We start from the raw sequence: 16,900 nt of genomic DNA, 5'->3' as shown, positions 1-16,900 counted from the left end.
AGTTCCTTCTGTACTTTACTGGCTCTCCAGACGGTGGTTCTATTTAAGGCAACTCCTAAAATGCATTGTTCTGGGTTACTACAATAACTGGGACACAGTCTAACACAATTTAAAGTACAATCATTATACAAATTGAGAACATGAATGTTCTTAGTTCTTTTTCACCCTTTCTGAGCACCTGCAGCACACTTATGTCCCACTCCTTATGTCTCAAGGCTATGAAAATGTGACAGCAGCTGTTAAAGGTCACAATCTGGCAGTGACCCATACCTTGTACTCCTGTAATAAGTATACATGCATCTACATAAAATAGTATTAATCCAACAAAGCATAGGAAGTCCCAAAAACTTCCATTGTTCATGGATATTCATGCTGCAAGTGTAAGGTTTGTGCACACTGGGATGTTGTTTTTTTTTCTGTGAGCAGAACTCTTACTCTGTAATCATATGTAGCATCTGGATTTTCATCACAGGCAATAACTTCTGGAGCCATCCAGTATGGAGTTCCAATAAAAGTATTTCTCCTGCCAACTGTCCTGTCCAGCTGAGCGCTCACACCAAAATCCACTGTGGGAGGGAAAAGAGTAAAATAAAATAAGAGGAGAAGAATAATGCAGAGATTACTTCTGTAAGGTGATTTGGAAATAAAACCCTGTGGATGTTCCGTGTGGGAGGACCATGCTGAGGAGAAATATGATGATTAATACCAAGGAAGCTGAGCCTTCGTGCTTCACATGCAATGTGCTTGGGCCACAAATGTCAAGAGACACAGTGGTATATGAGCACCTCTCCTGTACCTCTCACTGGCCTGCCTGTAAAGAAGGAAGAGTTCGGTTGCAAAAATACTGCCAGGAGGCTGAGGAAGGGCTATCCCATTCCCAAATGATAAAGCCAAGCCCCTTGGCCTGTACAGAGGGAGCTGCTTCCCAAAGGTCTCTTGTGATGCTATGGGAAAACCACATGTGCAAATGCTTGTCCTTTGCATCTGCCCAACTTTGCTGCTCTAAAATCAGAGAGCAAAAACAACCTGTTATTCAGCAAATTGTTCTCTGCTCTAATGCACAGAGCAGATAGGAGCAGAAGATGAGGATTGTTCAAGAGGAGCTAACACTGAGCAGACATGCACACAGGCTACAAAAGAGATGCCCATTTCATTACAGGGCAATTACACTGCAAGGGTGTTTTCTTCTCTCCAGTACTCCCTGCTCAAGACAACAGTGATACATGCCTTTCTACTCCAGTAACTGCATCTGCTCTAGGAGAGCTGTGTCAGCTTCACTCATCCATCATCTGAGCAACACTGACAAGATGAGCTTGGTGGGAGCAACTGTTTGGGAGCTACCATGCTCCACTTTGGACAACAAGGAGAAAAGTTCTCCTGAGAGCTTCCTCCTCCAGCAGCCAGGACATCTTTCCATGCCTCGTGCTGCAGGAAGGTGTAATGCAAAACAGAAGGGATGTGGGCTGGGTAGGAGGGCTTCAGCATGGCTCTATATTTAACCAAAAAAAAAAAAGGTGGCAAATGTAGCATGATACACACACAGAAGGTTAAAGTGTGCAGTAACTAGAAGAGACAGATTAGAGAGAAGAAAAAAAAAGAGTTTGTCCACTAGGGAAGGAGAGAAAGGACCAGAGATGAGCAAGGTTTTAGGGCAGGCATGCCAGAGCTAGAACTGCATTTTGAACTTGATGCCACAGCCCCTTCAAGAGTGCTGTCCAGATCGTGCTTTTGTGTCCAGAACTGACACAGCAGGTGCCATTTTAATTCAAGCCCAAAAAAAGAGTGACTCCCATCACTTCCTGAGTCCAGAATAAAGGGACTAAGAACCAACACAAGTCACGCAGAGCTCAGTGAGAGGCACAAAAATGGTCCCCTTACCAATTCCGGCATGAAATCCAACATCTTTTAACAATGCAAGTCAGTTTCAGGAAGCAAGAGGAAATCTACACAGGGCCTCAATTCACAGAGGAGCAGTGACAGAGTACACACACTATAGAACATGTCACAGGGCTCTTAGAGGACAAAATCAGTTTGGGAACATTAGAAAAAAGCTCATCCTGAATGAGGAAGTGGATGTGCTTGCCTACTTACCAAGTTTCACTTCTGCATTCTCTGTTAACAACACGTTTTGCCCTTTGATATCCCTGTGAATCACATGGTGGGCATGAAGATGTGCCAACCCCTGCATTTAGAAAAGGAGAGGACATTCACAGAGTTAGGCTCTTGGCTTAGCAACATACTACCCATACCCAGCACCCCCAAAACTACAGCACTGGATCTCAAGCTCTTGCTCAGCACCTGAGTGCATGTGACCTGTGGGAACCTTGTAGCAGCACACCATCTCCAGAATTTTTGGTCACAGACACAGGTTCCAGGTCAGTCACACACTGTACCTAAATACAGTCCAGCATGTGCACTACACAAACATTTCTCAGCTGTCACATGAATAAGGTTCAGCTCCCAGAAAAAAGTCTCCATGCAAGGACACTTTCAATGACACCAGGATCAGTGTACGTCACTGTCATCCAGCACACAGAGGGTCACCCAGAATTTAGTCTGGGGAAGAGGGTGGAGGGAGAAAGGAGGCAGCATCAGCATGCATGTATGCACCTCTGAGGAGGGGATGGGAGGGCGATGGACTGGCAGTTATTTTTGAGCATAAGGGATAATTGATGACAAATAAAAAGTCTGCAGCAAGGCTGCAGTTCTCTTCTCTAGACTCCATAAATATGAAGCTAGATTAATTGTTCCTCAGGAAAAAAAAACCATGCACAAGAAAAAAAAAAAAAAAAAAAAAAAAAAAAAAAAAAAAAAAAAGCATGAGCATTATACTTTCCAAAGGAAACAAAACCTCCTGGCATACGGTGCTTTTTGTTGAGACAGCACCTGGATGCATGCCCCAAAGCGTTAGCCATGTGGAGGGAGGGCTGAGGAAGACATATGTTGCATTTTACTCTCTAATGTAATTGGAAGAACAACAGGCAACCCTCTTAGCAACTGCCTGTATTTTGGTTTCTCCTCAACTCTCTGCTCGGAAAATTGCAGTCTCCAGTGGGATCGCCTTGCTGTTCGTGTTGCCCTTACAGGCTTTTAATGTTTTATGAAAAATAAAGAAATAGAACCTTTACAGCTGCAAGAGGTTAAGAGAGTAGTGGTTGCTGCAGAGAAATATTTCCTAACACATGTTGTTCATTAAATGATCATTTACCAGTTTGCCTACATAACCATTCCCTATTTTCTTTCTGAAAAACAATTAATGAGCATGACAAGAAAACCACCATCAGTGCAGCTCCTCCTCACGTGGCCCAAGCAAATCAAGTTGAATGTCTGATGTCCCCAAGACCCTTGCTAATGATAAACGTGGTCTTACTTTTCACAGGAACACAGGCTTTTCCACAGCTTCACACAGGACACTTTTTAAAGCCTTCTTCTATGCCAACCCAGCCAGAGAGATCATGGTCTGTTCTCTCTAGGGTACCATATAACCTAACTGCAAAAACACATTTGGGTTTGTGGAGGGAAGAGATGGAGAGGAACATCTCCACTCTCCTGCAGAACCCAAGCTTCCCCAACCACACAGGGATCCACTGGGTCAGCCCTCACCATTGCCTCATCACCTGCACCAATCTTTGGCCCTTTAGATCACTTTAACTTTCTGTTACACAACAGAAAGTCTCTGTCTCTGACAAACTTGGTGTCAAATCAGGTTTTGCAATGTCTCGTATGTGACTCAAGCATTCCTTTTTTCCAGATAATCCAGTTCCTGCTGGCAAGCAATTAGGGCTCCTTTTGCAAATCTCTCACAGGAACGAGAAAACAGCTTTCACCTAACTCTTTTTAGAGGTAAATAGTTCTTTCAGTCTTCTCAGCAATCATGACTACTTCACCTAGGGAGAACCCAGGATGAATGCAGTATGGCATGCAGTACTTTCAAGGTGACACAGTTCTCAAATCAAGCGTAAGAGCAGTCCAGCAGAAGTTACCTTTCCTCATATTAAAGCATGCTATCTGTTTGATTTGAAATACAACCATCAGTAGGTATTCAACTTTTCTTCTCCCTCTTAAACAACTTAAAATGAGCCAGCCCAAACGCCAGCAGCAAGACTCTCTCCCCTAGCATTTGGAACCAGAGGAAGAGACCAGAATCATGTATCTTCCTCCTCATCTTAAAAATCTCCAATGCAGAGTAAATGTACAATACTGACAACAGCAGTATTGATTTCTGCAAAAGTCAGTGGTGGCTTCCTTTAATGTAAAGCCCTCAGAACTTCATTTATGATGAGGCAATTGAGCAAACATACTGTGTAGCGATATGGGTAGGAGGCAATTTGTTTTACAAAGAAGCACGAGGAAAATCATACCAGATTTACTGAGCACAACAAACAAATGTCAATTCAAAAAGCACTTAAACGGTACCAACTGGAAATCAAGTATTAAGAGTAATTAGTTAAAGCTTCAGTTTTAGAAAAACTAGTAAGTGCCATCTCTCTTCTGAGTAACTTTTGCAGCACTGTTTGCTAGTACTCCACAGCACACAGCCACAAACAACACAGCTACTTGCTCTAGACTGGCTGTAGGAGTACACAATCCGCAAGCATGTTGAAGCACAGAAGTCCTGACTGCTGGCCTGAGCCAAAAACTCTTCCTCCACAGATATGCTTAGGAGCAAAGACTGCTCCAAGCACATTTGGAAAAGTCTATTCCGCACCCTCTGAGTACTATGTCCAGCCCTGGAGCCCCCAGCATGAGAAGGGTATGGACCTGTTGGAGTGTGTCGTGAGGAGGGACATAAAAATGATCAGAGGGATGGAGCACCTCTCTGATAAAGAAAGGCTGAGGGAGCTGGGGTTGTTCATCCTAATGAAGAGAAGGCTTGGGGGGACCTAATAGCAGCCCTCCAGTACCTTAAGAGGGCCTAGAAGAGGAAAGCTAGGGAGGGACTTTTTACAAGGGCTTGTAGTGAGATGGCAAGGATTAATGGTTTTAAACTGGAAGAGGGGAGATTTAGGTTAAAGATTAGGAGGAAATTCTTTAGTGTGAGGGTGGTGAGACACTGGAATGGGTTGTCCAGGGAAGCTGGGGAAAGTGGGGAAGCTAAAGGCATTCTAGGCCAGGCTGGATGGGACTCTGAGCAACCTGATATAGTGGGAGGTGTCCCTGCCCGTACAGGGTGGTTGGAACTGGACAATCTTTAAAGTCCTTTCCAACTTTAACCATTCTATGATTCTGTGAGCCTCATGCTTGTCAACAATGGTGTCTTACAGACACTGTTTCAAAGTTTCTGCAATGGGGAAGGTCACTGGTTCTTCCGCTGGCTTCTCGTGACTAAAAATTGCTATTTTCTGCAAGGCTGCTCTTACACTACAGTACAACTCACAGCTAGTTAAATGATGTGGAGTAGACATCTATCAGCTCCTACACACTCTTCTAAGTGATGACATGGGTAATGGAACTGATCAGAGAACAGCTTCTTGCAGAAATTCAAGCTAGACTACATCTCTGTTAGATTGTTTCTGTGTTTTTCAGTGGAGTAGACTATTTTACTTACCCTGAGAATCTCCCTGGAGATATATGCTATCCAGTCTTCTTTCAGTGTATTCCCTTTCGTGTTCTTCACAAGGTCTGTGATAGAGCCTGCTCCACAAAACTCCATAACAAGCTGCAAAGCATACAACCAACATTAAACACAGTCCCCAGCTGTCTAGCAAAGCAAAATAATCAGGTTGCAGCACTGATTTGGGAAACCCTTGTGAAACAGAGAATATAATTTATTTTACATCTCTGCCTGGAAAATGGATTCAAACCAAGTGTCTCCAATGTGTGTCAGACATATAAGGAATATGTCTCACATTAGTTACTGCATTTTCAAGGACTGATTTAATCATTGTAATTTAATGCTGGGAATCTGGATTTGCTCAGCTATGCAAAATGCATTAGCAACAACATAAGTTAGAGCACACCCCGTGCTGAAGGAATCAAACTGATCACACCATTGCAACACATCTTATTCTTTAAAACTCTCCTTTATTTATGGAAGAACATGCACTGTTGCCTCTGTACCCTGCCATTTCAAACCCAAGCTTCAATCCTCTAGAGGGTGTAGATGGGATGGGATGAGAAACGTAATGGGTACAATTCTCAAGTGCAGCTTTCTTTTTAGAGCTACACATTCTTATTTTTCAGCTCATCTGCCATGTTACCATTAAACATTTTACTATCCATCTGGGAAGTGGGGAAAAAAAAAATGTTACCTAAAGAGCAAATCCATTACTAATAGCAAATCTTGGTTAGGCCCTCCTCTTAAGGATACACGATTAGCCTATGTGATTCACTTATCTATCTCTTCAGGCAAGCACCAAATTCTAGTTTGTCTTTCCATAATGTGGTACTTCTGTCATCCTCAAACTGTATCCCAAAGGGAAAGATTTATGCACATGCTTGAGAAATATGCGCTCACCCACAGTTGGTCGTCATGTCCTGGAGGACTTTTCTTAATGAAAGCACCATAATAAGTTGCAATATTTCTATGATGAGAATATTTCTTTAGCATATTAATCTCCAGTTTGATTTCTTCTTCTTCATCCTTTGAAAAGAAAAAAAGAGGAAAAAGAGGAAAAAATGTTAAATAAACAAAGAAAACATATGTTTATGTTTACTATACCACATGTATTATTTACTTCCTCTTCTCTTTCACACAAGTTGATTTTTCACAAGTTCAATTTATACCAGCATCACGGTGAGTGAACACACCCAGTGAATGTTCACTCCTTTTTACTATGATGGTCTGTAGCAGAAATTTACTTTCCCAAGTTTTCAGTGCTATAAAAAAAGCAAAAGAAGAACTGCATCCAATGGTAGAGCAGGACAGGATCTGTTTAAAAAACTTGTAATACCTTAAGCAAGTACATAACTAGAAGGCTTTCCTTCTATGCAACCTGGAGAACTAGAAAACAAGAAAAATCTGTTAATTTATGATAGAAGAGTATTATTCCTATATTCTTCATTTTTTTTCCTTTAATTTTAAAAACTGCAACCAGCTCCATTTAAATGCCAGACAGTGGGTCAGTGCAGTTGGCTGCCCTCCAAGACGAGTCGCCCCACAGTGAGGACCACAGGGTCCCACCATGGTACCAGCATGAAGGTGGTAGAGGAAAGCAAGAGGTGGAGGTCAGGAATTCCCCTCAACGTGCAGACAAGGCGTCTGTCTTGTGTACAAGGTTCCTCCTCCTCCATCTGTGTCCATGGAGGAAGAGCAAGTGCATCAGGAAGAAAGGGCCGGAAGGCTGGGTGGTAAACAGGATGCTGGGACACAAAGGCAAAGGAAGGATTTCCCCCTGGCTGCCCCCCCGCCGGCCTCAGCAAGTTGCCAAGCAGAGAGCAGCTCAGGTGAAGAGAGGTCATCTCTTCAAAGAGCTGAAATGGGTAATGCTATGCAACATAGCTCCTTAAAACCACCCACAATTTGCTTTTGAAGTGACGGCGGGACACAAGAAAGGATCCGTGCATGTTTTGAGGTGATGTCTAAGCAGGCAGCCAGCAGAAAGAGGAGGAGGAGGAGTAGGAGGAGTAAAAGGAGGAGAAGCAGACAGCATGCCACCACCAGTGCACCCCCCCAGCTCTGTCTTACCACACCTCAACTGTGGGAGGCCCTATCTAGCACCTCTCAAAGCAAGGAATGGAAGGACAGCTGTTTTACCTGTTTAGGCACCATCTCCATTTGCTCCACAACTTTTTTAGCCTTAGATATTCTGAGGGAAAATGTCTACCTTAAATTGGTTCCAGGAATTAACTGAAACCTCCGTTCCCTAGGGTGCCTGGCTGATGGAAACGGTAGCACGTATTTTGATTATCTTGTACTGTCAAAGCTGATTACACGAGCAAATTTTAAGCCTTAAACTTCCTTGCAATTTGTACCACGCTAGCAATCAAATATCCTGTTCATGACATATGCAGATGTTAACACTAAGTACACTTTAACTATTTGTACACACTGGCACGCATGGCTTTAGCAAAAGAAACCACCCTCTGCTACAAAGCAAACAGTTGTTTCAAATACACTGATGGTGAGATGCAGTGCTTACTCATAAATTATTATAATTCCCTAAGTGCACCAGGGATAAACTATTCTTCAGTCTTTTCATGATGTATCTTTAAAGAAAAATACTGTGTATTTCTGAACAAAATAGTAAAACACTTGTAAATCAAAGCTTCCAGTGAACAGCAGCCTTGGAAGAAAGAGTTATCAAAGAAGCTTTTCGAGCCAAAAGCTAACTCAGTGCTTCCTCAGCTGCTTCTGTTGTCCTTGCTGTTGTGTTTTTTAATTTATGCAGACCACATGCAAACGACTACTAGAAACTACCACATTGAACTTTTAATTTAGGCAAAAAAAAAGAAATAATAATCCTGTAATAGGACCTTTTATAAACTTGATGGTTTGGGACTTGATTGCTGATGGGTTAATATGCATAATTGGATTAATTTGCTATTGTGTACTGACTTTGTCTATAAAAATTATTTCCTGTCCTCAGTGCATGAACACAATAGCTTTTACTCTACAATAGGCAGTATGTCCTAAAGGTTGTTCACATTTATTTATTGTACAAACAGCCAAAATCACAACACTTAGACAGGATCTGTTTCTGCAAAATAATAGATAAAAAACACTCCTCCAAAAAAACCGAACAAAGAACAAACAGAAACCAGAAAAGATGCACACAGCCAGAACAGACTTCAGACAGCTACTGCTTTTTTAGCTTTTCCTTGTGGCTCTGTGACAGCACCTGCTCGAGGGCCTGCAGCAACCCTAAGCAACAACCTTAACTAAGGCTAATAATGGTCCTAAACTCCTATTTCAGCTGTCATTGGGCATTTGTCCACAACTTGAACAGTGCCTCAGCTACAGATTCCAGCCGACCAAACTAAATGGATTCAGTAATTCTTGCCAAGCTTTGGAAGATTCCACTTACTGAGGTGTGGATCAATATCCGCCTGGCACAAAGTCCTGAAGACTCTGTGGCGACAGTAACTATCATGAGGATTAATCATTTTGGAGAAGGCTGCCCCGTGTAATATTTAATAAATAAATAAATAAATAATATTAATTAAAAAAAAAGTTGGCCAGACCAAAATTGTTCTGTTCCAGATCCAAGATATTTATTTTTTTCTACGGTACAGTTGATTTCACCCAAGTGTGGACATCCAAAAGAGGCTAAACAATGTGTGCCCTACTGGTGTTTACTTCTCCCCACTAACTACAAAAGGAGGATAAGGTCACTAGCCAAGATCCAGACACCAATTTTGCAGATGTCTTGCATCAGGGCAAGATGAATCCCACCCAAAAATCTCACCGGATAAGACGGTTTTTGCACAGGTCTCCTTATGGACACATGCGCCCCAAGGGGGCCAGGGATTCTCCTGTGCAGAGGGAGATGTCTCAGCAGCCTCCCAGGATCTGGATGGGATTTGCACGTGTTGTGTGAGCCAGCCTCAGGGGCAGAAGGTCCCTCACACCACCCCCGCCAGCAGTCCCGCCCTTAGCAGAGGCGCCAGGATCACAAAGGGGGAAAATTAAAACCAATTGAGGGGAGAGATTGTCATTCTGGTGAAGGAATACAAAAGTACATCCTTTTTTCTTGGAGGAGAGAGGCAGCTGGTGAGCCCTTCCTAGTGATTTTATGCAGCTGGCATCAATTACCACTTTAAGCCATTATCTGTGGATACAAACTCCCATTGAAACCTTCTTTGTCCAGCCTGTGATGGGGCTGGTGTAAGCGTTTTATACTCATACATTCTCTGTCTGTTTGTGACAGCACGTCTGATTACTAGTAATTTGTGCAGTAAGCTATACTTTTGCAAGACTCACGTGGTTAAATCAAGCTTGGAGCGGCTTTCCCTCTCCTTTTCCATGTGTTTCCCTTCAGATATTAAATGGACATGTCAGCATCACTAGGGATTTCTAACCACAACACTGGTTTATCAAAACTACTTCGCCTGTAAGATTACAAACTGCATGTGACGCTTGAGCAGAAATCCACCTATGCACTACTCAGATAATTTCTAACCATTTGAATTAGCAGATTAAAAATAAACCCAGGCATGTTAACTCTCAACATGCCACCTAAGGGTGCCCAACTAGCTCGCTTACAGCTGTAGCACAAAGTCACCACACCGCTTGCTCTTCCATTCATCATTGCACGCTAAATATCAGATTATTTTTTTGCACACAGACAGCAAATCCATGATTTGTTATTTTCATTACATCACCATTTACAAAAATGTGTTGACTTAAGTATCTGAATGATTTAGATGTCTGACTGGAGTAGCTCCCAATCAAATAAAAGCTACTCTTCTGTCTAAGAAATGTTAATTTGGACAGCTCGATTATGCCATTTCAGCACTTTTTACAAAGGTAAGCCCCTTGAATCATTACTGCTAGAAAATCCTGCTTATTTACGTAAATTCTTAGAAGATGGGGAATTCAGAAGCACTTTGCTGGACATCATGGTAGGGAGGGAGAAGGGCACTACAGCACTAGAAGTGCCAGAAGCAGGGGGGACATAACCAAAGGAAAAGAAAAAGCCTTCTGTACATGCTCCATTTTTATATATTTCCCTAAATGTAATTTTCTAGGTGCCTCAGGAGATCAAGCAAAACAGGGGGAATAACAGTTTTTTTCAAGCAGTATGGAAGGAGAAAATTATTTCAGAAGCTAAATTAGAAAACAAACAACAAAACACTTATAGGTTCAGTGAGGAGGTAACCCAGGACATGTAAGAGGTGACTTTCCATCCACATTCCTCTGGATGGAATAGCTGCCTGACCACTGCTCTTTTGGATAGCTGTTGATTCTGCCCTCTCAAAGGTTGGGGAGGAGAAACTCAGGATAATTTTAAATGATTTTATTTCCCTAGTAGTACAATGAGGGGAAACATGAATGAGGAAACACAGCCAAGCAAGGATAAAACAAAATAATGTTCTGCGATGTAGGTAACAGCAAGTTTATCTGCCTCCAGATGATTTATATGCTGCCCTAAAACAGTCTGCAGAGGAACACAAATCAGTTCCTTCAGTAACTTTCCTTTCTGATTTAAGAAATGAGACAGTGACAAATATCAGCTCTCCCAAAGAACATCCAGTCATTTTAAGCTACAATGAAGTGATTTAAGAATTAACACCAGTACCCAGCAGTGGAAAGACAGACACACAGGCAAAAGGGCATGGGGAAAGGGAAGCCTCCAAGTCTCCTTTGCTTTCCCAGTGCTGCTCACAAAGCTCTGCCTGCATGCAGAACAGCTGGTGACACTCTGCCTGGGGCTTCAGAGTGCACTGAGCTGCTGAGGATCACAAGCCCCAGAATGGCTTGTGGGATTTGAGAATCTTTAAATCACAGGAGAGCTGGGATCTGTGTGGAGGGGCAGGCAGCAGCCTCAACCCAACGTTTGTTGGGAGGGGAAAGGGACTGCTAATCCATGGACACTCAGAGTCATGGAGAGGAAACTAGTTTGCCTTCAGAGGCACTAAAATGATGACAACTTGGCCTTTCTCCCCCTGAGACAACAGCTGAAGAAAAAACAGGAGAAGCCCACAAAAAACAGGATTTTTTTCTTTCTGCTTCCTCTCACTTTTTATTTCTCCACATTAGATGAAAAAAATAATGGAAAAAAAATTCTTAAAAGGCCTAAAAGGTACCAAACGCAGAGATAAATCATGCCATCAACTTCTGCAAACCACCATTCTGCTTGTGTCACATCTTCCCTCCTCTCTGCCACCCCAAACCTGGCTAGCATCCATTCAGAGCTGAAAACTGCAAAGGAGAGGGAAAGTCTGAATAGTGCCCAGCACAATAGGTGACCTTTTGTGGTGCTGGAATCCATAATATACACACTTGTTAATCAAGTTCTCACACACGAGGGAGATGCTTTGGCGAGAAGCATTGGGGCAGTGTTGCACACAGTGCAGTATTTGAACGGGGAGCTGTGGCCTTGCCTCCAAGCTGAGAAGGAGATAGTAATTTGAGGAGGAACCTCATCACAGGAGCAATGAGACTCCGAGCACCAAGCAACACCAAGCCTGCCAACGTGGGAAATTGGGATAAAGCAGAGCCGCTTGCAGTGCTAGGAACACAACGTGGAGAAACGCGATCCTCTTCAATGCCACAACAGAGTGTCAGAATTGGGAATATGGTATTAAATACCCCTTGAAAGAAAATGCCATACACAGGCTTCTTGGGAGGGAAAGCCTAAACTGTTTACAAGAAAAGACTTTAATCAAGAGACTCAGTAAACATTTAGCAAGTTCATATACAGTCCCTCCTAAATCTTTACATATATTGAGCCTCCAACTTTCTTACTATGCCCTGTTTGTCTTGAGAGTAATTTTATGGAGCCTTTGAGCTTACCCTCAACCTAGAGACCTCAAGCGAATTTGTTTACCTTCTCCTTCTTTCTTACCTTCTCACCCCCAGCATTCACTGTGCCATCTCATTTCACGTGCAAGGTCTCTCTTTCACTGGCCAATCACCCACAGAGTCTTCCCACCTTGGCATCAGCTCGTTCATTTCTCTGCACCATCCTTCAAGTCCTTCCCAAACACACACTTAGTCAAAGGCCCGCAGACTGTTTGCCCTTAAGAAAATGTGTCCATCACTCCATGCACACAGTGACTCTGAAGAAGCACGGGACATTCAGAAAGCAACAGAGTGGGAGGCAAGCATCGCCCCACTGGTGCCTCTCAGAGCCTGCCCCTTGTCCACATCTCTATCCCACGTGGAGAAAGCCCTCTCCAGGCTTTACTGCTGGCAAGATTCCTGGAGCCCATCTCGTCCCTGTGAGCTGCCCACCAGGCTCTGAGCCACTTCTCCCACCAGCACAGAGCCTCGCTGCCAGAAGCAGCAGACCAGCAACGCTCTACCCAGGCAGAGCCACTGCAGAAGATGGCTGTGATGCTTTTTTCCAGGGTCAAAAACAAAAAACCAAAACCAAACCAAACCGAAACAAAAAACCAACCCTTAGTTTTGTGAGAACTGGCTGGGAGAACAGGGCTGTCCTTATGACCACATTTGGTTACCTTCAGCTGAAAGATTTCATCAAGCAGGTTAGGAACACACTTCCCAGCACATGCCAAACAGAGGCTGCTTTGTCTCCCCCTTGGCACAACACCCTCTCTACTGCACGCTACAGGCACCATCTGAAACGCAGAAAATGAGCCAAATTGTTCGCAACAGTGCCATCACTGAGGCTGCAGCCATAAAGCAACAATTAAGTTAACCAGACAAAAAAGCATGAGGGACAGCTAGCTCTTAAGCAGGGTCCCAGCACTGCCTGAAGGAGCCTGTGTAGCCGTATTGTGCAAGCACAGGAGATGGAATCACGTGCAGGCAGGATGGAGCCAAAAACCACGTGGAGACAATACTTGTCTGTTGTCTCCTTCAGAACCACCTCCTCTGCCAATCACTCTGACAACAGTATTTTCTTTCTTGCCTCATGTGCCCCTGCTGCCTTTGCTGGTCACTGAATGAGTTGCACTGAAGGCTCAGAGACTGCACCAGTACTGACCTTGCCCAGTAAACCCCTAGAATGCCACGGACTTTTCCAAAAGCAACCAAGAGAAAAAGCTCCTAAAGGCAAATCAACCATTTCCTGGGCTAGTCCCTCGATCCTGGTCATGATTACTTAAAGAGCTTCCTGCTCAGACTGAATGTTTACCCCAGACTGCACGTCCATCCTCATCAAGCCTAAATTACTCACAAGTTATGCAACAAGCCGGCATTGTACTGACATCTTCAGAGCTTCACAAAAGAGGGAAGCATTAGTACCCAACTTCCATTACTGTTATTCACACAAAAAATGCCTGTTTTTATACAATCCTACATCCAGTCTAATTTGTTTTGTGATCAGAACAAGGCCTTGCTAGCAGATATGAAAAGTAAGTCTGTGTGTGAAGGAAAGAAATTAGAACAATTTCCTGTACACAAAACTCCGGGATCAGACAAGAAGAGGAGATGTAGACAATGGGCAGAAAACAAGCTTATGCACAAAGCCAAAAAGCTGCACAGCTTTTCTGCCTCCAGTCTCAGTGTGCACTTGAAGCCATGGAAAGCAGCATCTCTGGGGACAACAGAGCCATGGGAAGCCCTTGCCCACTGCTTGGCCCCTGCTCAGCCTGGCAGTGTGAAACCCCATCATGCCACCACTCCCACCTGGAGAGCAGATTCCTTCCCCAAGGAGACAACATGTGGGTCCCTCCCTGCACGTGCAGCCCAGACACGGCTGGGCCACAGTTTGAACCAGGGAGATGGAAAAGGCTTTTGAGTCCTGCAGGTTTTATGCAGCTGAAGTGATTCAACAAGAAACTGAAGTTCTAGTTTGAAACGAAGCTTTAACTTTGAGGGAGGTAGGCAGAAGGCTAACATCTGAGAGAGGAGAGAGAAAACAAAAGGCTGAAATGACTGAAAGTGGATTTCCTACATACCAAAATTGACACAGAATCCATATAAAGCAGAAATTTAGGCTGGGAAGATAAAACACATTTAAAAACAGCAGTTCTGGAATAACACATTCTTCTAGTACATAAGCCATGAAAACCTCTAGTAACATGAAGACATTGATCCCTTTACAGGAGAGATTTCAGTATACAGCCTCACACCCACAATGACCAACAAGTCCTGCAGATGAACAGAAAAGAAAGATTTACTTACAATCCTTCTTTCATTTTATGCATGGAATGAAAACCAAATGTTAAAAAGACCAAACAAAAGTACCCCAACAATTCACTATCATGAATCTGTCCCTATGTACACTCAAGGAGAATCAGAACAAAGGAGAGGAAGGAAAAGTAATCCCACTTCGGTATTTCCTCAGAGCTGTTTCACGTAGGATCCTTTATTTAAAAAAGATGGGGATGCAGAAGTAGCTGACAGGAGAAATTCAGAAGCTCCATCACATTCTGTTGTTTCTTCACCTGACAGTGACCGGTCTACACTTTGGCCACTGGCAGCATCAATGGTAAAGGCAGCAGTCACCAGAAGACAAGTTTTGTTACTAACTTTGTCTTTTGAACCCAAATCAATTGGTGGGTGGAAGAACAACTTTGTAAGACATCCCTAATCCCTCAGCTGTCCAACATTCCCTAAGACTTCCAGGCTTTAATTAAGCAAACCCTCCTCATTAAAATGTTGCAAGTGCTGCAATTTTTCCTTCCAAATATTTAAAACTCAGTCTGCGACACTAACAAAGCCATTCATTCTGTCAGAAAATGAGTGCTAAGAAAAGCCCTGAAAACCAAATTACTGCATTTTCCTTGCAGCCCACCAATCCTCTTTTAGAGAGGGACATACTTCACTTAGCACATTACTATGCAGAAACACATTTAATGCTTTTCTAAAGTGGTGTACCTTGGTCTGAGGTACACCTGCCAGATGAAACGATTCATAATAGCCATTACATCCCCAAACATCAAAGGTAGTATGTTGGCTTAAAAGCTAATACCCGTATTTAATGCCTTTTGTACATGCTACTGGTAACCTATGCCCTGTTTTACACTCACAAAAGGAAAAAAGGAAAAACTTTGGGCTATGCTACAGCCTCTAGAAAACTCCTTGTAACCAAGGACTAGTGTGAGATCATGATCTGACTTATTCAACACAAGGTTTCTTTTGTGAAGCAGCCAAAATATGTAAATTACACAGCAATAAAAGGAATCATCCGATCTGTACATGTGTCTTACAAACACAATTGAATGACACAGTGCTAGTGCACAAGTCCTTACAAGTTTTAATTTTGGGTAATCTTTGCCTAAAGGTTAAACGCTAGCTCCTCTGGTCCAATATTAGTCACTACTCAACCTCTGTCAGTAATCCGCAAGCTTCTCCCCTGCCTTACGCAAAGAAAGTTCTGCAGATGCAAAAGGCCAGGCATGAACAGAACCCAAGAGGTCCAAAACCCTGTTTCCCTCACCTGTCAAGGGGCAGAAGGAATCGCAAAGAAAGCTGCAACACCAGCTCACCACTGTGTGTTTGAGAAATGGGCTGAATATATACTGTCTGCTCAGATCATGAGTGGCTGCGGTGCTGGGAAAGGAGGAGATCTGACCAAGCCCTAGAGGCTTGTCAAATTACATTTAAATTTTTTAAATATCCCCAAAAATACCTTCAGCTTCTTTCATCCACATTGCAAGCAAAGACTACTTCAAAAGCCATCACTACTTTGACACCATCTCCACCTTCTTTTCCTTCTCTCTCTCTGCTTTTTTGACTTCTGCAACTCCCAGCAGCAACTGAGCGGAGGATCAACATCAGGTTGGTAGGTGTGAGACAACCAGACTACACACACACAAACACACATACACACACACACACACACACACAGAAGTAATCCATCCAAACCTTGTTTTCCTGGGCAGAAACTGTCCCCTTCTGCAAAGGGCAAACCCAGGCCCACGTCTGATGTCAGGTAAGACCCAAAGTTTTTGCTCCCCCATGCTCTTCGTCTGCATTCCTGAAACCTACAACCCAGAAGAAGCTTTGGGGTTGAAAAAGCAATACCAAGCTCAGCTGCTCTCTGGGAATGAATGCAAAAGAAATAACCAGAAACATATGGGCTGAGAGCAGCATTGCTGGTGCAAAGACCTATAGTCATCTTGCCTGTTTCCCCAAAAATAAGAGCCACTCTTACAACCCTAAGAATTTCCAAAGCAAGAAGGACTCCAGATATTGTATTTTAATGCTAAAATGCACTTGTGCTCAGAAATACATTTCTTTTTTAAAAAGGAAATCCATTACAGAACGATTTACAACTGACTGACAAGATAATGATGATGCCTCTGTAATTATCAGGTCCAATCACTTAAATTACAATTTACCAGCAGACACACAAGCTACTTGATTCACAGCTAATGTTTTCTT

General features: G+C 43.2%; 1 protein-coding gene across 8 annotated transcripts in view; it reads right to left on the bottom strand.

Moving 5' to 3' along the window:
* Window positions 1-16,900, bottom strand: part of MAP4K4 (mitogen-activated protein kinase kinase kinase kinase 4) — a 163,933-nt gene that overhangs the window by 52,194 nt on the left and 94,839 nt on the right. For all 8 annotated transcript variants that reach the window (XM_030448518.1, XM_030448527.1, XM_030448542.1 and 5 more), the window contains exons 4-7: window positions 6,458-6,583; window positions 5,549-5,659; window positions 2,092-2,182; window positions 436-566 (exon numbers count right to left, since the gene is read on the bottom strand). In XM_030448518.1, coding sequence (XP_030304378.1) covers window positions 436-566; window positions 2,092-2,182; window positions 5,549-5,659; window positions 6,458-6,583 — 459 coding nt within the window. The remainder of the gene's footprint in view (window positions 1-435; window positions 567-2,091; window positions 2,183-5,548; window positions 5,660-6,457; window positions 6,584-16,900) is intronic.

Source organism: Calypte anna, chromosome 1 (genome assembly GCF_003957555.1).
Source record: "Calypte anna isolate BGI_N300 chromosome 1, bCalAnn1_v1.p, whole genome shotgun sequence".
In the NCBI taxonomy this organism is placed as follows: domain Eukaryota; kingdom Metazoa; phylum Chordata; class Aves; order Apodiformes; family Trochilidae; genus Calypte; species Calypte anna.
The sequence above is the reverse complement of the archived record's forward strand: the minus strand, read 5'-3'. Positions and strand labels throughout refer to the sequence as shown.